Genomic DNA, 22,220 nt, shown 5'->3' with positions numbered 1-22,220 from the left:
AATTTTCTCAGGACTTTTTCTTTTGAGAAAGTGGTAAATGAACTTACGAAGAGGACTGCATGATTGTATGCAGGCCTGGAGCAGCATAAGTCTTGTACCCAAATAAGCGGGGATTTATTTTCCAGAAAGAGCACCATTTAAAATCTTTTACTATTTAAAAGTAGTCATCCTGCTTTCTTCTGTGTAACTTAGGAGTAATACACCAGGCCTGCACAAAGAGATAAACTGAATTCCTCAGCAGTACTGAGTGTTTTATAACTTTGGAATCTTCTTACCCTGTATTGATGGAAATTATTTCTATCAGTGGATTCTTCCTAATCTTTGGCAAATCCAGTCGTGCTCCCCCCAAACGTTTTCCATTATCCTTTTTCTGACCCAGCAGTCTCACCGAGTGACCTGCAAATGAAGCATAAAAATGCAGTGAATACAAAGCACAAGTCTCATCACATTTGTTTTGATTTGCTCTTCTTCAGAAGCAGTGTTTATACTTCAAAGATTGAAAATAAGAATGAGATGTAATAATGTATTTCTACCAGCTGGAGCATTTAAAAGGAGACGCTGACAGGTAAAATAAACCATGTTAAATTGAACAAATTATTTCATCCAATTATCTTTTCACACTTGCATTTTCTGGTTTATTCAATTAAAGTGATCTAAGCAGTTTCATTTCCAGACTCCCAAGCAAATATCAACATAGCAATATTTAAATACATTGTATGGCAGGATTAAAATATTTTTCCCCAAAATTTCATTCAAACCTAAATTAGTAGGTAATAAACAACTAAACATTTTTTAGCTTATTATATGGAGAACCAACACATTTCAAAGTTACCCTCACACTTATATAGTCAGATAAGTGCTGTGAAGCATATTCTGATAACATGTTCATGGTAAAAATGACTACCGAGATTTACGCATGTTCCTCCCACAACAAGGAGATTGCAGGTCAGAAAATTGCCTCACAACCCCTTGCCTGAAGCCAGTAACATTCAGAGAGTAAAATACAAATACTATCACCAACTGCGTACAACAGTACATCAGTCATACCATGTCAAGTCCTATATTTCATATTTAAGGAGCACAAATGACAGGGTTCGCTAATATTCAGAAGCAAGATCTAACGATGGCGAACAAAAACAATTAAGTGTACGTTACTGCAAGAGGTAAAATATGCCCAACTTATAAACATAAGACTTGTATCACTTATTCCATAAAGCCTAGAATAGGCAGATAAGACAGCAAGGGAAAGCTAATGCTAGATACCTGAAAAGAGGTAGAAAGTAACACTACGTGGAGTAGAGGCAAGAGAGAAAGCATGTATCCACTGAAGCTGGAAAACTCTTTTGATAGTACATGAAACTACACCTACAATCCGTCAAACATTTCAGAAAAGAAAAAACCTACTCAAAAAAAGGAAAGGGCAGGGGCAAAAGGAAATAAGTATTACCTGAGCTACATCTAGCACAGCAAAGTAGAAAACCAGTTCAAATCAATTAAAAACTATGTTCAATCAAATCTCATAACTTACACTACCAACAAGTATTTCTAAAACTAATTAATCCATCATTTAAAGTCTTTCTCCACTACCTGTTTTGAGGAGTCATTAACGAATTTTTAATAATGCGTTCATACTCTGAATTTATTTCTGTCATACAACAGCCCAGAAATAAACAACTACTTGCAGCATACCATCTTTCCCAGGTTTTTTAAAACACATAAAAATTCTCCATCAAAAATGTGATCTAATGAAGGAGTGAGCCGGACTGGCCTGATATCGTAATGGCTAATATTAAAAAAAGACATCCTAACATCAACAGGAATTAAAAGGTATTATTTTTGCAGCCTCATTTCACGAAAATTTCATTACCTCCTGCTGTGAATTTAGTAATATGGTGCTTGTGTTATTAACATTTGCTAAATTATTCACTTCTACCTTTTCATGACAATAACAGCAATATCTTTGTCTCACAATACAATCAGTTATTTTCCAATCTAATGCTTCATTGAGGAGTAGCAAGAATGGCACCATTTTATTTATGTGTAAATGGTACTACCATTGTACCAGTAGGTACATACCTATTTATGGTAGGCATAAAAATTAAACTAGAAGCAGAGAACTTTCCTTTTCATAATTCCTAATACTGTAGTTCATTTGGGATAAACCAGTTTATCAATTTTTTAAATATTCAATTGCATTACCATATTAGAACTGTATTTGTATTTACGGCTGAAAATACAGTGGAATGGTTTACATTTTTCTTAAAACAATCAGGCTTACCACCATAACAACAAGCTACCCAAAATTTTGAATTCATACATTTAGAATTGGGGTCAAATCACCATTCTGAAGTCTAAAAAACAAAACCAAACCAACAAATCACAAAGATAACCTACCCTCCCAACAGGTAATATATCAGAGCGCAGAATCAGTGAAGCTTGATCTCCTCGGAATGCACACCCTCACAACAAACAGCCAGGCAAATAACTGCTCTCTAATAAGAATTTAGCTCATGCTCTCCCTTTCTCATACTGGGAGCGTTAATCAGAGAGGCAATCTTTTCCACAGCACTTCTGGGAAAAATGTATCCTTTGGACTACAAAACTCATCATAAATCTGTTTGAAATTTGTCAAAGGACTAAAAACTAGTAAGGAGGGAGGGAAATGAAGATAATGACAGACCTGTGCAGGAAGCACAACTTTATAATCCATATTTTCTTAGGACAACGGGGGGGGGGGGGGGGGCGGAAACAACAAACCAAAAAACACAACACTATAGTAGTCTAAAGAAACTTGTTAACCCAAAGTATCTTTTTACAGATCCTGGTCTTTCAGATGCTAGGCAGGTTGGCATACACATTAGGGGAAAAAAAACCCACCACCAACAAAAACTTAGAACAGTTGCATGTAGAATATAACTCATTAGGGAGCATAAGACCTAGCCTCTCTTACCTTCAGAGACTTTCTTAGTTCAGGAAAGAAACCCCAGCCCTGTGACCGCCTCCCACATGATCCACTGAACGCTAACACCCACTTCAACCTCATACACAAGCTCTGAAAATCTATGGCCTAGCAATAAAATATGGCACCTTTTTTTCACACGATGTATGGCCACAGTTTTTCCTATAATCCTACCGAATAACACTCAAGTTTAAGTTAACGTGAGGCCTGCAAAACCTGTGTGGCACTAAAGAATGATAACAACCCTCTACTTTTCACTCCAGATACCAGAGGGTAAGAAAAAAAAAAAAAAGCGCAGCACTGGGAGATGAGTTTTAGCAGAGAGTTTAATGCTTCCAGAAAGCAAGCAGCACATGCATATCCAACCACAGTGATTTGTGCTGCAGACACACTTAATAATTCAATTTAAAAAAAAAGGCAAACAAAAACCCCAAAAAACCCTCAGTTACAGTATTCATGACCTTAAATCCCTTTTCCCCTACTCCATACAAGGACTGTTGTTTCTTTTTAAGTAATCACTAAAGCATCTGTTTACAGCATTGTTGCTATTAATAAAATATAACTTGATAAACACTGAATCATACTTTTTCACATGCTGTAGATCTTTTTTTCCCCGTACTTATTTCAAGAAAACTTAATAAATATTTTGTCATCTTCAATAAGGAAAAGGCTAAGCAACTTTTTTTTAAACTGTCTAACCAGCATTATTAAGATAATTAATATTAACCACCAACATCAAGAACAACAGAAAAAGCAGTAATTTTAAATCTCATTTATGATCTCCTTTCAAAGCTCAGAATGGGGCAAAACATTGCAATCAAGTATTACTTCTAAAGCATATTATCTGATTAAGTTACCTTCTCTCTGACTTTACAGGTTGAATAAAAACAGGTGTCCCAAACTTAAAAGAAGCCTCTTTCATTTGATTGTTTGGTTTCTTTTCTTTTTTTAAATTTGGTACAAAAATAACTTTTGAAAACTGAGTTATACTTCCATGATGATGAGTGCTCTATCTCAGGTACCAAATGAAAACCACTCCTTTTTTTGATCGCTCACTGGAAGAGACAAGCTTTGAAACACAGCTAAAGACAAACAGATCTAGTCAGGTTATACCTGAGAGCCTATAAACCTCTTCTGTCATAAAGACAACTTTTCTACTTCCACATAGTCTACTAACAGATAAAACTGTATTAAATTGAAAAGGCTAATTAGCAGTTCAAATCATGCTGCAGAGCAGTTTTTCACTAATTAATAGATAATTAATGCAGATTACAACAGTAGTACTAACCAAGCCCAGTGAGGAAGCCTACTGAGTAGAATCACTCACAGCAAGTGTAAATGAAATCACACTGGAAACAATTCAAAATGAATCAGAGCTCCCTAGTTTTCAGAACTGTTTAAAATTAAACTCATCTTTACATACAAGTCAGTAGAAGCAATTCACATTACTTGGTATTGTTCGCAGGGAGGATGACATTGGAATGAATTAATCAATATACTAAATCCTATTGTTAGGCAAAAATGGGCTTTTAAATGTGTCAGTTTGATAAACCAGTGTACAGAATGAAAATATTTTCAAGCCATACTATTTCACTTCTTAAAAAAAGATACAGAAAAGTAACATAATATTAATGGCATGTACATATACCTTTAATCATAGATATATGTGCTTCAGGAATGTAATAGAGGATGCTTGATCTTGAAACACAAATATATAAAGTGAACAGGTAATCGAATTTCTTTTCCATAAGACTGGAACAACATTAAATGTGCTGTGAAATTCAGGCTATTGTCAGACCCCTGAAACCCAGTCCCACAGAAGCATGTTAACGATATTCACAGAATCATTAAGGTTGGAAAGACCTTTAAGATCATCAAGTCCGACCGTTAACCCAACACCACCATGGCCACTAAACCATATCCTGAAGTGCCACATCTACACTTTTTTTTGAATACTGCCAGTGGTGGTGACTCCACCTCCCTGGGCAGCCTGTTCCAATGTTTGACAAATATTAAAGCAAACATTCAAACTGGACTGGTATTTAGCTAGTTTGATACAAGGATAAGCATGAGGGGAGTGGCCTGGCTTAATCATCTTTAGTTAACAACTGCCTATCAGTATTGCTGTTATCTATCAGATATTAATAGACCTACTGTATTTCAAAAATAGTCAGCTTTGCTCAAGTCCACAGGCTGGAACCCCTCAGTAGCTGCTGGGAAATAATCTCTGCTTGAAAGATGGAAGAGGGCATCCACTGAGGGTCCCTCCCATCCCAGCACACCCCGCTGGAGCTATACAGCGTGCCACTGAAACACAACTCCCAGCCAGACACAGAGCCATATTTCTTAGCTGCTATCTTCCAAGTTCCGTACAGATATCTGAAGCAGCTCAAAAAACATGAGTTTAAAGAAAATCCTCAAAGATGCAGGAAACCCCAGCCTTCGCAGCAAAAATTTCTATTGTTTTCAGCTTATTCTGTTACCCATTCTTTCCCTTTCCCAGTTATATCATTTTACTTAGAGGTTATTCACCATTTCCTGAAAGACACTTCTTTCCTCACAACAAGGCTGCCAATGTACAGTACTGTACTTCCAATTGTCTCTCACCAACCTGTTCGAACTTTTTCTGCATCTTCAGGGAAAAGGTTTAAGCACTATTTCATGTACTCTTGCACACATTTCCTTCCACCATTATTTGTTTGTTAATGAATACAGAGTTTCCTTTCCTTAAGGCTAACACTGGAAAAAATCGCACATGGGAGCAGAGTAGCTAAGGAAGGCAAAACCATATAAAGGGAAAACAAAGTAGTGAATCTCCCCAAAGAAAAACACAAACAAAAAAGGTGAAAGGAATTAGAAAAAACAGTCAAGAACATATTAAAGAGAAAAGAGAGCCTAAGAAGAGCAAATTTAAAAAAAAGGCATAAAGGCAGAAGAGGCATATCAGGAGCTATTACAAAAAACTTTAATACAGAATTTATTTCCAGAGTTACATTCTTCTAACTCTGTAACTACTGGGTAGAAACAACCTTCTAAACAAGTTATTTTGGATCTTCCAGCAAGACTAACAGAAAAAATAGCATCTGAAATATAAGGATGCAACACAAATTGCCTAACACACTGTACAGCTAACCTGGACTGTTGTTCATATTTCAGCCCAAACCTCTTCAATCTGGAAGTGCTTTCAACCCAAACTTGGCAAGCTCGCAGTGCACAGGCAGGCTTACAGCCCGAGCCCTGGTCCACCTCTGATGGAAGCAGCCCATGTGTAGCAAGGACAGACCCCAAACTCCTCTCCCATCTTTTCTCCCTGCCCTGCAGCACAAACAAGCCATCCCACAGCAGACATGACTGACTGCAAAGGAATCCCCAGAGCAATCACATGCTGCCAGACACAAGTGTAGAAAGGAGGACACTAATCAGCTTAGGGTTTTACCATGGGAATGCTCCCACCCAGACCAACATCAGCTGACCAGCAGCACGTCAGCTACACAGCGAATGCATCCCTGAGTGTCATTTGTGGGATTTCCTGGCTCAAGTAAACACAGGGAGCAAAGAAAAGCCACAAGATCCATGCCCTGCTCCTGGCCAAGCAATTAATAGAAGTTATTCCTCCTCTTGATCAGCAAAGGTGGGAATGTTGTGTAACAGTCAAGCTTCTCCTTCAACTTGTGTGGGGAGAAACTGCATCTATTACAAGACAGGGAAGAACTCAAACTAATGCTGTCAGAATTACTAATCCTTCCCTGCGTATCACAGCACCACAGGAAAAAGCATGCCTTGGGCCAGGCAACAGTCCCATTAGGTTACTGATGGTGGGTGGCGTCTTTGACCCAGTCTCTGCAATTCAGAACTCTGTCCTAACAAGATTGCCTTCCACCCTATACCAACTTGAAAGAGGTCCAGAGAAAGCGCAGGTATTACTAAAGCATACAGCACATATGTTACTAGCTTGAAATGTATACATTTACTAAGCCTTGCACTTGGAATTAGCATCCAACATCAATTCTGTTTTGTAAGACTCCAGAATATGAGTATCACCTGGGTGAAGATGGGGGCTTTTTAAAATTCATTTTATGTAATTTCAAAAACAAGATATTAAATATAGCGAGGCAGTTCACAAGCTTCAGAAAAAAGCCCTGAGGTGGCCCAGATTGCTAAAATTCATACAGCACTTCCTCTCCATTAAACATACAATACCTCTTTATTCTTGGTCTTTCTCCAATGTATCATTCAATTATAACAATATCTGTAAGCACTAAAACAGTACAAGTAAAACAGAAAAGGAGATAACTATTAACAAGGAATTACTGTTCATATAAAAATTTCATAGAGTTAAATTAAGAACATGTGTAAGTATTCAAGAACATTTTTTATATATCCACAGTACTTTCCTCTCACAACAAAAGCACTTGAAATGCCCTATTAAGGCACTATATTTTTTTTTCCCCCAGGATTCAATAGCTTCACCCTACTTATTTTTAGATCATGTGATGTTATTGTCTTTCTGAAAAAGTGACTAAACATTAAATCTGCTGTGAACTCAAAATGCTGGCTACAGTTCAGCAGTTCAGAAGGACAATGCTAAGAACTGACTACAGGAAGAGTTCCCTTGACCCTTTGTCCTTACCTCTCTGTGAAGAAATGCATTCATCAGGATCAAGGATGCTGCTCAAAACCTCAGGAGATTTTGTACAGAAACTTTCAAGGAAAAGAAATTTTGAATCAGATGAAACAGACTGTGTTCTGAGGAAGGGAAATGCTGAAGGGTGGCTTGTCAGAGCCAGCTGCAGTACTGCAAGTAACTTGCCTAATGTTTTGGGGTGTGCAGGTTGATGAGAACAAATTTAGCCTTAGAGTGAAACACTGAGCTGAACCTATCACTGTATGCAAAAGCAAGTCTTTACTTCCATGTCTACTCCTTTGCCATCTATTTGTACTCTTCCTATGGATAACCACATGGCACTGATTTGAACAAGGTACGCTTTGCATTTATCAGCCATGCGGATTCTCCAACGGACCTAAACCCAGCTGAATCCAGCTGATGTGAATAGGACAGAAAAATAGGGATGCTGTAAGATAGTAATTTATTGAAGGTGTGGGAAAGAGCACATACGGGTCTGTAAGAAAAGTAATCTTTTCTGTGCACGCCACAGGCTCATTTAACAATGAGCAATCACAATTTTGGCTACTAAGGTTTTCAATCTGTTTTCCCCCCATTGCTTGTTTTATTCTTCTGCGGCAGTATATCTCCCATTCAGTTTCTGTAAACTACTTATAAAATAAAGTCATAACAGGGATTATCAGTCCTAACAGTTTTCTAAACTAAATCAATGAAATAACTGTTTAGGAAAATAATTACAAACTCACCTAAAATCCTGGATCATCTTGCACACCCAACAGTGACTGCATGCCCCAAAGCATTTGAACAGGCACAGCAAAAACTACAATAAACTTTGGTGTAAGAACAGAAGCCAATTGATGGCAATGGAAATCTCTTCCCCCAGACGACAAGATTTTTATGTTGGGCTGCATGATTACTGATGTTTTACAAAAGCGATTAAAATCTGTCTTTGCAGACGCAGTTTCTCTATAATTAATGTACTTTTACTGTATATTCCTCATTGTACTCTACTGTTTTCTTTAAATTACAGCCTACAAAGCTAAACTCCCAGAATTGTTACCAGCATAGATAATGGTATTACTATTTTGACCTCATTCCTTCAGTATGTCACACTTGTCCTAAGCAGTGAGAAACGGGCAATCAAAATGCAGGCCAGTGCTCTTGCTGAGGCATTCAGCTGAACACCAAACCCTTCATTTAAAAACTGTAAGGTGGAATACCTTCAAGTCAGTTCCTTCTTTAGTCAATGCTTGTTGCCAAAGTAGTTCTCAAATTAACAGAGGGAAAAAATGCTACCATTTTCAGTAATGACGCTCTTTCCACACACAGAGCCATTTTATTAGATGCCACCAAAAATCTGTATTTTCTTTAAATGGGAATAGCTCCAAAATTTCCAATCCAGGGACACAAGAAAGGTGCAGGGGGTGACATTTACCACATTATCTTGTTAACCTCAGCAATTAATACATACAAATGGGTGATACCGAATCTCTTAACCACAGTCACTTCAACAAGTTACTGACAAGCTCTAGTTCTGTATACTGCCTATTGAAAGCCTGATTTCAACCCCTCACCTGTCAAATACAGATAGCCCCTTGCATAATTTTTGCCAGCAATGCCTTTACTTTTCAATAATTTCGGTTTAAAAGGCAATTCTACTACCTAGAAACACCCTTTCGGACATCATGGTGTTCAAGGGGTGTCTGCGGCGAGGGGCTGGCAGCGGGGGCTGCAGGGCGGCCTCTGTGAGGAGCAGCCGGGGTGGCTGCCCCATGCCGGACACGGCCCTGCCACAGCGCACAGGTGAGGCCCTCAGCCACCGGCGTGCGGGCCTCGGGGAAATCCTGTGTAAGAAAGGGCAAAACACGGCCTGGCAGTGAGGAAAAAAAGTGTGAGAAACAGCCCAGCGAGCACCAAGGTGAGAGAAGCGGGAGGGGAGGATACGCTCCAGGCACCCCAGCAGGGACTCCCCTGCAGCTCCTGGAGAAGGCCACCGTGAAGCAGGTCATCTGCCTGCAGCCTGCGGAGGGCCACATCACAGCAGGCAGATAGGCCCTGCGGAAGCTGCAGCCCACAGAGATGCCACGCAGGAGCAGGGTTTCTGGCAGTAGCCCGCACGCAGCCCGTGAGGGACCCACGCCGGAGCAGACTGTCTGAAGGACTGCGCCCCATGGAGAGGACCCATGCTGGAGCAGTTCTGGGATGACTGCAGCCCATGGGAAGGCCCCAGGCTGGAGCAGGGGAACAGCATGGGGAGGCACGAGCGGCAGAGAGGAGCTGTTATGGGCTGACCGCAAGCCCTATCCTCCATCCTCCTGCACCACTCAGGGGAGGAGGCAGAAGAGCCAGGGATGAAGGACTGAAGCTGAGCCTGGGAAGAAGGAGAGGAGGGGGAAGGTAGGTTTAGTTTTCTCTTTGTTTCTCACCATCCTACTCTATTTTTAATCAGCAATAAATTAAATTAATTTTCCCAAGTTGAGTCTGTTTTGCCTGTGACTGTAATTGGTAAGTGATCTCCCTGTCCTTATCGTGACCCGCAAGCTTTTCCATCTTATTTTCTCCCCTGGCCTGTTGAGGGGGAGCAAGAGAGCAGCTGGGTGGGGGTTTGGCAGCCAGCCAAGGTCAACCCCCCACACAGTGAAATAAATAAAACAACCCATCCAAAACCATCCCCCCTTTCTATGTCCTTTCAAAGGACATAGAAACAGAAACAGGGACTCAATGAGGCCACTACCCTCCCTCTGACCCTCCTTCAAGTTGCACTTTGGCACAAACAGTCAGTTTCCTGACTGGGAGCCAAACGATACTTTTCCTCAAAAAGGAACTCCTGACTCCTCCAATTTTTATTCTTCACTTGGCTTGTCATCAGCTTAAGTCAATGCTACTCTTCTCACAATCACAGAAACTGAAAAGAGAGTATTTTATCTACCATTATCATTAGATGACAATGAAATCAAACAGCAGGTACAAATACTGTTTAATATGCTGGCATTCATATACATACACACACACTCTCACGCTAAGGTAGGCAATCCAGTATAAATTCTACACTTTAGCCTAGATATAAAATAGGTACCATTTATCTTCTCATTTTCATACAAATTGACACTGCAACTGTCAGCAATCCATAATTACTAACCACATGAGGACAATTTAACATTTAGTAAATATTGGTTACTGTTTAAACTGGGAATAGATGGGCAACTTCACCAGACAGGTCAACGTGACTGAAATCAAGAAAGGTTACATGAAGTATAAAAGGCTCAACCCTGAAGTAATTTCCTTTGGTTGTTTTTTACAATCAAGTCTAATGACCCATTGTAAAACTATGTTTTGTGAAAGCATTAGACACAATATGGAATAAACTCAATTCAACCTGTGTCCCTCATCTCCCTAAGGCCTAAGCTAAAAGCAGACTGTACACAAATACTCTGGTTCCATGCCTCCCACCCCCAGAAAGCTTTAATAACATGGGATTTGAAAGCTAGCATGTCTAGAAAGGGGCAGAGACACAAATCTCTGAAGACCTAAATTTAAAACCAAGAAAAGAATTTCTACAAGAAGCAGTTACAATTTCTCCTTTAAATACAGAATAAATGTATTACCTTGCCTACTGTAAACTGTTTATATCCAAGCTTGTACACACACACTTTATGGTTTTTTTTAAAGACAGCTTTTAAAATGATTCATAAAATGCTGACTTGAGCTATCGCCATAAAAACATTCTGTCATTCTTAAAGACAAATCTTCATCTTAATGGGACATGCTATATAGCCCAAACAGCTTTTAAATTCTGTACAGAAACTTTACTTAATGATGGAACACACATCAACTATAACCCCGTTTTCTCGTAGTTCACAGACACTGCAACTCCTTAGCAGTACTCTCCTTACATACTATGTCATCATAACATGTTACTGGGACCAAGCACACGATTGAACTGGGTGCCCCAATGATGTAAAAATTGCTGTAATCCAGTTTTATAATTTGGGTAACATGCAGATGAACGAGGTTAGTAAACTGTTAAATCAGAGCCCTGCATGATGAAACTGTTCTGCATAGAAGACGACTGACACATTCTGGCTACACAATTGTGGATGTCACCATGCAACCTAATGCTGAGGCTCAGATTGAATTAATTTGTCTATCTCCTAGTAGACAGTATAGACATTTCAGATTATAAATGATGATACCATCACAAAAGTACCTGAAGATGTCTCCAGTTAAAATACATCTTGGAACACAGTATAAATACTAATCAGACATGAGCTGCATACAAATACTGCACAGTTATTAAAGATCACTTCTGGAAATGACCATTTACTTGAGAATTTACTTGAGAATTTACCTGATAATTAGGAAATTTCAAAGTTCTATAAGACTCATTATAAAAGTCAGGGTGATATAAAACTGAGCCACCAGAGGGTCTCTTAAAAATTCTGTCTCTCTTTTGGCTGTTAGTGCAATAATAAACACGAGCATCCTTCTTTTCGACTTCCTGATGAAGACGGATAAAAAGGTAAAGTCACATAAAAAGAGTTTATGAGAATTATCTCAATGGAGAGTTAGGAACTGGCAATTATGCTGTTTTCAGACAGATGAGGTAAAGACCACCATAAAGATCTACCTCTTGAAATTATCTCTTGAAGCAGCAGAATGACACTGTTCTGTAAAGGGTTTCCTGACAATGCCCTTAAGACTGTGAAATAAAGCTAGAAGAAACCCCTTCGTATTTCATACAAGCAGTTCTAAATAATTCCAAGCAAGTGATTTTCTTTGGGAGTACAGTAAGCTTTCAACAAAATCCAACAGGGGAGCCATTTTCTTAGAAAACTAGAAAGACAACTATCAGGAAAAAAAGGGGAGGAGACAAATTCTTTTTACAAAGTTTCCCTTTTTGTAAACTGTGCACTACAAAATTAAAGCATCCAAGAAAAATCGAAGGTACCCCTTAAGAAAGGGGAACCCAAGGAAAGCTACACTTCCAGACTTAAAACTGGCAACTAAAATAACCACCTTGGAATCTGGACAGAAAATCAGGACAACTCAGGACAACCAATCTACAGAGACAGCTGCCCTACAGAGTGCAGATGCTATACAGTTTAAACTTAAATATTCAGCCAAAACACTTTTTTAAACTTTCAACATATACATAGCCACACTACAAGAGTATACCACCTATGCAATCTTTTGATTTTCTTTAAAAAAAGCAGGTGAAGAAAATTGTATCCTACAACTCTGACAAATATCCAGCTTAAAACTTACTAATATAAACTGGCTCTCAATTCAGAATTTGTATTTAATCCCCCGTCCCACACTTACCTCCATCTCCTGAACCCATTTGCAGCTTCAGAAGTTGTAACTAATGATGTAGACTTACAAAGGTAGAGGGTTACATTTAATTTGGTTTTAGATACATGAATTTAATCTTCTACCATGTATCTACTTTACAGTATAAAACATTCTTAACTAGCAGTCTTGTTTATCTATAGTATTTTACTTCATTTCAATAATGAAAGTTCCTGGTTAGACTCACTCAAACACAGTGAAAAAAAGCTTCATAGTCTTCTCCATTAGTGGAAGGTGATGCCCAAATGCATAAATTAATGCATTATCTTTAAACAAATTTAAATTAAAAAATATAAGTAAAACCTCCTATTTTTAATGGTTGGCTTTTGCAAAAGTAAGCTGTTATCATATGCTATGACTGACCCCTGTCAATTTTTTAATTCTCTTTCCAATTGAAATTCTGTTTTCACAAAAGGGTTACAGTTGGTAGGTACCTCTGCAGGTCAGCTGGTCCAGCCCCCTTGATCAAGCAGGGCCACTTAGCTGGCCGGGATCACGCACAGAGGGCTTTTGAATATCTCCAGGGACAGAGACTTCACAGCCTCCCCGGGCAACCCGTGCCAGCACTCAGTCTCCCTCACAATCAAAAAGCATTTCCTGATGTTCAGAGGGAACCTCCTGTGTGTCCGTCAGTGCCCATTGCCTCCTGGCCTGCCACTGGGCACCACTGAAAAGAGCCTGGTTCCGTCCTCTTTACACCCTCTCTTCTGGTCTTTATATACATTGATGTGATCGCCACTGAGCCTTCTTTTCTCCAGGCTGAACAGCCCCAGCTCTCTCAGGCTCTCCTATAAGAAGAGATGCTGCAGTCTCAGTCTCTTAACCATCTTCATGGCCTTTTGTTGGACTCTCTCTAGTATGCCCATCTCTCTCATGCACTGGGGAACCATTTTTGTTCATTTTTTCCCCAATAAAATCTCAGAAATCCTGTGTTCTATTACCTTTTGAGAAATCCATGAAGAAACTGGCACTATGTATGGAATTCAGAAGCCCACTTACTCCTTTTTATTCATGTCACTTCTAGTAAGCTAGAAATTAACCAAAATATTTCTCAAAATTCACACTTTTAAAAGTTTAAATGTTTTTAACACGTCTGTGAACATTATTTTTCCAAATTATGCCAAGATGTAAAATTCCATCTTAAAATTAATTCAATGAAAAACATTATTTTAACAACTGCTACTAGATTGTCTTTTTTCTAGTCATGTAATATTCAGTCACAGTAACCTGAGTAACTATGTTACTGAAAAAGCAGTAATGTCTGGAGTCAGTATAAATATTACAAAGCCCATTTTTGTAAAGGGAGGGCATGCTGACCCAGGTTATCATGCTCCCTCAAGAATAAATAAAATTCAGGAAAATCAGATCGGGATCTGAAAAACTGTACTGTTGTAAAAAAAAAAAAATCACAAAGCATCCCCACTTCCAACACATTGTCATAAATACCATGGTGTTTCTTAGGAAAAGAGTTGGCTTATTTAATAACACATATGAATACACTGAATATATTTCTTCTTTGTTTGTACAGTAGGTTGTACCCCCAATAAATAGATGCCACAAACTGGGAAAAGTTTTGGTTGGGAGTACATAAGAGTACAGGTTTCATTTCTGAAAGCATTCAAAGCAGTATGAAATCTTAAGGCCTTCAAACCACAAACTCTAGAAGCCTTGCACCACACTACACAATTTCTTCATAGAAGCATGCAAAATTTTGCACTGTTTCTACATTTCCATGACGTACTTCAAAAACATCATACTCCACTATTAAAGTCACAGGCAATGTCTTCTGGACTAGACACTTGTTTATATTGAAAGTAGAGCAAATTAAACTAAACCTTGTAATTTAAAGCTTCATGGAACAGTGATTTTTATGGCCCGATAAGTAATGGAGACAAACTTAGGTAACCCAGAAAGACCCAGACAAATATATTTATTTAATAGCAAATGTTTACTAGTCAGGCTGCAGAAACAATACTGTCTTTTCCCCCCTCTTCACTGCAAAGTACTGCGTGTATACACACGAAAACAGCCAGCGAGAACAGAAACACTGTTACAAAAGAGCATTAAACCAGCAGATAATTTATCTGTCCTGCTGAGGAAAGCTCAGGGAAGTGAGCCAAAACATCTGAAAAAGAAGAAAACACCAGGACTAAACATAAGAAAGTAGAGATATAGCACTGTATTAAGATAGTGCAGAAACTTTAAACAATACTCTACACTCACCTACATTGATACAACTTAAATGATTTCTTAAAGTCTCCCCTGGATCATTTACCTATGAATCCACAGGCCACAGAGCCCCTGCCAGAAAAGATCTCTGAAATCACCACTTACACAAAGCATACACAGCAAAGCATTGCGCTGCCCCAACGTTTAGCTAGAGGAGAAAGCAAGCATTGGGTTGATGAAGAACGTAACAACAGTTCTGCTAGCTAACGCGTCCATCTTTCAGACTAGCTGCAATTATTTCAAGTGTGATGCTTACCTTTAATAGTTTCCTCCACAACTTCTACTACACGATCTATCTGCTGAACCTAAAAAAAGTCAGAAGGTCAACATCTAAGTAGTCAACAACTGGACATACTTTATATAAAATCTTGTTTCAAAGGTGTGTTCTTCTGGATTAAGGGCAAGTAAAGAGTTTGGGGCTATGTTTTTTAGCCAGTTTTTTTCTGTGCATCTTGGTACATCTGCCAAAAGGAATTTTAAAACTCACCACGTAACTTAAACCTAATTTTGTCCTCAAAAATAGCAAGTTCCTGTAAATTTGGCAAAAAAATTAAAAAAAATCATCACCAAATGGCTAGAAAAGAGGGACACTAGAGAAGAGTTCAGGCCTTAACTGCTGTTCTTGGTCTGTGAAAGGCAGCGGTCACCCAGGTAGTTAGCACCTGGGCAGCTCAAACAGCCCCTAACTGCTCCCTCTCCCCCGTCTCCACACCAAAATAGTAGATGGTGGAGAACATAAGAAGCTGAGGATACTGTAAGGGCAGAGTACATACAGGGAAGAAAATTAAGGAAGTACTGCAGGGGAAAGACACTGGAATATGGGAAGAAACTAAAAATACTGTGGTCAAGTTTAAGGGAATAAAGGCATTGACCTGGACTTACTGCAGGCAGTGTTTAGAAATGGAAGGAAAAGCCCTGATGCTTTTCACAATACAGAATAATAATTGATGACCATGACACAGCCTCTCCAGCAAAGATAACAAATTTATGTTTTAGGGTTACACTTCCCAAAATTCACCCATAATGTGATAAACAGTTCAATTATTTCTTATCAGATAGATTATTCTTTCTTTCTAGTTAATGGCCAATATACTATAGAGGTTTTGGTATATTAAGTAGAAGGACTCAGCATTAACACTGCAAAATTAAACACTCAAGAAATTCTTAAATTTGCGATTCTTCCTCCAACTTTCATCCAAACTGCAGATTCTATGTAATGCCCATATATATATGTACATACATGCTTACATACGTTGCAGGAAAGCCAAATATAGAAAGCCCTACTTTGCACATTTGAATTAGTTTATAATTTTTCCATAGTACACCTTTTTAAACACTGCTTCTCTAAGCTGTTCGTTATATGAACTAGATTTAGTATGATTTTTGCAGTCATTTCCTTGGAGTTTCTTCTCCAGTTTGTTTCAAAAACAAGCAGAAAAGCACAAGTCGCAGACGCTTCAAGAGCGGAACCTGGTCTGCAACAAGAAGCCTGGAACTTGGATCCCTTGCATCAAAGTCATTAAGTCTCGGTGCCCTTAAACCACCAAGTTTGTAATTTCCTGTAAACAAATGCCTGCACAATCATCTCTATTTCACATTCATTTTCCAATCAGTCTAATAACAGCTATAAAAAAACAGCTCATCTGTAGTTGGTGTCTGATCTAGAATTCCCAACTAAAGTCAGTGAGAGTCTGTTCCTTTCTTTGTCTGGGTGTTGGATCAAGTCCATGTAAAACTACTATTATTTTTTTGGTACTTCTTTTATTTTAAAAAAACCTTTTGAAATACATCCTTTTCAAAACACAGATCTCTGCCACTTCAGATTTCTGAAAACAGTATATTAGTTACAAATTCTAGAAATTATTTAAAGTATCACTAATATGGGCATTTTAGTAATCTTAGAAAAAGATATACATTTAAATCCTTTTCTGGATTACAAGCATTCATATTATAGACATACGTCAGTATCTGGCAATCTATTTGAAAAGAAAGCACATGTAAGCATTTGTGTGAAACACATACGTATTTACACGCTTGTGTACATATCCCTTTTAGATTTGAGTTTAAAAATTATGACCTAAGATAAATGTATAGACTTTCTACTTAATCTAAAAAAAAATTAAAAATGCAACTTGAAAACAGAAGTGTACACATCTAAAAATATAAATGTAGACAGAGAACACAGTCTGTGCCAAATACATTGCCTAAAATATTATTGCTACATATCTCAATACTAAACTGTGTAAGTTCATAATCATTTTAAAACAAAAGAAACCTGGTCGGTTCATAACCTAAACCACCTTTGATTATTTTCTGTATTGTACATCTGGGGAATTTCTGCATAGCTCTAAACCCTCTGTTAAATAAAGATACAGGAAAAAAAACAACCAGTATATTGTATTTTCATTTCATTGGATAAATTAAATTATTCTAAATATGTCTGCCAAGAAGACAGTTCATGCAAGTAATTAAAATTATAGGTCTGAGAGATAATGAGATCTGTAACTAGAAATGGATGTTTATTCTGCTGTATGTGTTATTTCCCACATTAAATGTTTTTCATTTGAAAGCATTGCAAATTGTTTGACTAAAGCCCCAAGTGCTCAAGAAGAAAATATGGAATACTTCCAGTCTTCATTTATGATGGTAAAAGGGTTTTAGTAAAACTGAGGTGAATCTGGAGTGAGAAGAGGGAAGGGTTTAGAGGATTCTTGTTTGGAAAAAGGGGAACAAATAAAAGAAATCAGTGTCATCACACAAAAAAACAACCCCAAATACCATAAATCAGGGGCGATGCAGCAATCTGGGCTGAGATGGATATAGGACAAGAGCATAGGCAGGGCCCATGGGATGTGAAGGAGTGGCCAAAGCAGGAATCGGGGATCAGGCCCAGCCAGCATGGGTTCATGAAAGGCAGGTCTTGCTTGACCAACCTGATCTCCTTCTATGATCAGGTGACCCACCTAGCGGATGTGGGAAAGTAACCAGTGATAGGACGAGAGGAAACGGCCTCAAGTTGCGCCAGGGGAGGTTTAGATGGGATATTAGGAAAAATTTCTTCACCAAGAGAGTGGTCAGGCATTGGAACAGGCTGCCCAGGGAGGTGGTGGAGTCGTCATCTCTGTAAGTGTTCAAAAAACGTGTGGATGTGGCGCTTCAGGACATGGTTTAGGGGACACGGTGGCGCTGGATTAGTGGTTGGACTTGATGATCTTGAAGGTCCTTTCCAACCTTAGAGATTCTGTGATTCTGTGAAACTGGCTGGTCAAAAAGCAAGGAAAAAGAAGAAAGTTGAATCAAAGCATGAAGCCTGAGTTGACACAAAAACCAGAAAAAAAAAAATCTTCATGCCTTCCTGGTGGGATCAGAGCTAGGCATAAGCACATCTTAGCAGTCATGTAACCAACCCTTATACATGCAAGGAAGACATGAAGCGATCCACGCTTGGGTGAAGCTGCAGGTCCCTCCTGACCACACAAGTGCAAGCCAATCACCTTTTAAACCATGCACCTCCCAGGACACTGGCACTCCACCAGGAGGCAGAAGCCCTGACCACTCCAACTAAGCACCAGCAATTAGGAAGAAGAATGTAGAAAGGCACGCATGGTCCATTTGTCATCAAAGTCTCCCGGTTCTCTTTGTACTGTCATTACCACATTCAACAGATGATTGCTAGGTGCAAACAGCACAAAAACATGCTTGTAATGCGCTATGTCTGCAGTCTCACTGCACTGTGAGTGCAGATAGACATGCCTGTTAAGGACTGTCACACAAATTCTTCTATGCTCCCACACATGATCCAAGTTGTCTCAGAACCAGTAACTAACATCCTGAAACTGATTTGCAAGAGATGGACTCTGGAAAAAACATAAACTCTAAGACAGCCCTATAAACTCTGAATACTCTTCATAGGCAATTAAGTGAGAGGTTGCACATTCAACCTGAGATTTTGTACTCCACAGAAGTCAGTGAGCCTCAGACCAAAGAAAGCTATCTAGAAAAGTGTATCCATGAACATGCCATGGAAGTAAGAGAAACTTTCTGACATTCTCTTCAGACCTCAGACCTTCAGATTTCAGACTTCACTAAGACCTCTGCAAAGACCCTGCACTGTCATCTGGGAAGACAAAACCTTGTACAAGATTTACAGTGGAATAAATATACTTTCAGTTTAATATGTCTACTGAAACATGGACAGAAGCATTTTTGTGGGTAAAGATATTTGGACCAATCACTTTCCGAAGTGATAGGACCAACACAAGACAGGAGAGATGGTCTTCAGATGTCCCTGACAATGAAAGCTGAGTAAAAAGCACTAAACTTCATAAAAGCAAGCAGCTAGCTCTTTTTAGTGAGGACATTCAATGCCTTAATGGTCCTTTCTGAGAGAGAAGCCTCTGTGTGCTTCTCTCTGTGGCTGCAGCCATGATAAGAAAATAGAGGGTGGTTGTGAAAATAAGCAATTCATGAATGTCCAATATTTTCTGGAGGGCACAGACTGCCCTTTAATGGAGTCATGGGCTACACGGGCATCTAAGGCACCACAGAAATGCTGTTTGGTTTAAGCTGCACAACTGAAGAAGCTGAGGAACAATCTGGCCCAGTGTATTACAAAAAAGGTGGTAATGTGTAAGGCTTCCTGACAGTCTTTGTGATAAAAGAAAAGGTACTTGCTTTCGCTCCTCTTAAGACAGCCCAGAGATAATTTCAGAGGGAGTCAGCTGCAGGAAGCATATTTACCCCAGAGGCACACTGCCCCTTGCCAGCTGTCATGGTGCTCCTGCTTTCTGGAGTTATGCCACTGCCTGTAAGATAACGGCTATCCCGGTCCCATCTGAAGAGGATTAAATCCTACAAAGCGAGCATTTCAATTCCTTCAGAAAGTATCTCCTTATATTGTCACTTGAACTTTCTCTATCTCAGAAAAAATTGCCTACCAGGTGATGAAACGAATTGCTGTAGGAGTTGGGAAGCATCTTGACATGCAAATCAGCAGTTTCTCTCAAATTATCTTTTGATTCTCAGTGCAGGGATACATCAACACACCCAAGCGTAGAATACATCACACCCTTTGTTGTCTCCAAATCATAAGATTGCAGAATAATCCTTGTGCCTGACATGCCATTTTGTTGCAAGTGCTCACAAGGGATCCACATCACCTGGCCGATGACTGCCGTTTCGGCTGGGGGACTGGGATTAACCTGGTAGAATCAGCAGCAAGTAAAAACAAACCAGAGACAATGCATGAGATCTCTGACACCTGCCACCAGCAACTGTCTTCTGGTCAAGAAATGTGTGGTTTCATCCTCTGATGAGTCTCAGCTCTCCCAGCTACTCACACAGTTGCCACCGCTAGTTAAAAATGGCATCTAGGTCCTTGTCACAACCAACCTTCTCAGGAATCTTCCCCCAAAGAAAATCCAGTTGCTCCCCACAGCCTGCTTCCTTTCAGCATGGAAGGAAATGCCTTTCCACCACAGAAAGACTGAAGGTTAAAGCTTCTCTCATGTTGACAGGACAGTGACAACTCTCTCAAGCACAGCCTCTGTAACTTGAGCCTCCCCCAGCACAGCGAGTGAGTTTCCCCGAGAGAAACTTCTCAGAGGTAACACAAGCAATCCATAAGCACATCAAGTATGAGAAAGTAACTATCAAAAAAACATCTTGAAGCCAGTTAAGGAGGGGCAAAGACCAGCAATATTAAAGACTAGAAATGTTTATTGAAAAAACAATGAAACAAACAAACAAACAACTTAGCCAATGGTTAAGAGAAACCGAGGACAGGGTACCCACAATATAGGAAGGGGCTGCAATTTGCACAGCGTGAGGCTACTGCTGAAGCAAACCTCGTCAGCACTCAGCTGCTTATGAACACCCTGCGAATGAGCATCATACATAAATACACATAACTACTTAAAGAAAAACAATCTTTCTCATCTAGGGAAAATCCTACCCATCTTTGATTTTCCTTCACATAGGTAAGAAACAAATTGGTTACCTCATAGACAAAATAACCTTAGGTGATTACAACCTGCTATTCATAATCCTAATGATTTTAACTCCAGGTCACTAACTCTCAGTTTCATCTCATCTTGTTTAGGCAGCTCTGTCAGATGTTAAAAGCCTACTCAGCCTATCTCTACTCTAAAGCCAGTAAAAGGGAAATACAGAGCTTCAAAAGTCACTTCAGATATTCTAAAAAATCTAAATTAACTTAGAGACAATTATCTTCATTGACCATAAAGGGAGCTGAGCAAAACAGACTCTCAAACTACAGCACTTCGGCAGCATAAATCCAAGCCTTAATAAATAACTTCAAAAGGCATGTGACTAGACACTATGGCTTCAGAGGGATAACATCTGTGTTTAAAACCCTTGCTGACAACGCTGACCATAGTAACGGACAATATTCTGGTTTAGGAAGGTATTTTGAGCGCAGGCTCCGCGCAAACTTTAAAGGGAAGAAAACTACCCCAGAAAAGCATGTAAGCAACTGATTTTCGTTGCTAAACATTGACAGAGCTTAAGTATAATTCTTATCTAAATTAATTCCTACACCTTTTGATTCATAGGACAGTATGTAACTGCTGTGGAAATGAATAGTGTCTATTTGCATATCCAATTTCCAGTTAGAAGCAGGTGCTTAACTGCAGTTCTTTCCTGACTTTCCAGGTTCAAGCATCCTACCTGAATACCAGCATAGCAATTCAAAAGCCAAAGCAACCCAGCTGAGAGGTACTGACTGAGCTTGAATTTTTCATGAAACCATTCTTGGCCATAAGTTACAGAAGAACAGTGGGCACCTGTTCCCTGGCTTTCAGCACACTTTCCAAAATCATTCAAAATAAATTTCCATCAAATTTCTCTTTCACGAAGTACACATTGGGTATTTGCATTTATGCAAGGCTCCAGTTTAAGGGCAGCAGAGAGGTTTGCCATCTTTAATGCAATCTGACCTTACAAACACTGCGAGGTAGGGAAGTAGCATTATCTTATCTTTGCAAACGTCATTGAAACTTGTACGAACTAAACATCAGAAATATCATACAATATATCATC

At 39.2% G+C, this 22,220-nt stretch overlaps 1 protein-coding gene across 1 annotated transcript in view; it reads right to left on the bottom strand.

Annotated features, from left to right (window-relative positions):
• CDKAL1 (CDKAL1 threonylcarbamoyladenosine tRNA methylthiotransferase) overlaps positions 1-22,220 on the bottom strand; it is a 448,747-nt gene that overhangs the window by 278,090 nt on the left and 148,437 nt on the right. The window contains exons 5-6 of the mRNA XM_082014683.1: positions 15,418-15,466; positions 276-396 (exon numbers count right to left, since the gene is read on the bottom strand). Of these exons, the coding sequence (XP_081870809.1) occupies positions 276-396; positions 15,418-15,466 (170 nt within the window). The remainder of the gene's footprint in view (positions 1-275; positions 397-15,417; positions 15,467-22,220) is intronic.

The sequence above is a fragment of the Phaethon aethereus genome, assembly GCF_964289735.1.
Source record: "Phaethon aethereus genome assembly, chromosome: 2".
NCBI classification, from domain to species: domain Eukaryota; kingdom Metazoa; phylum Chordata; class Aves; order Phaethontiformes; family Phaethontidae; genus Phaethon; species Phaethon aethereus.
Note: the sequence above shows the minus strand (reverse complement) of the source record. Positions and strands in the feature narration are given on the sequence as shown.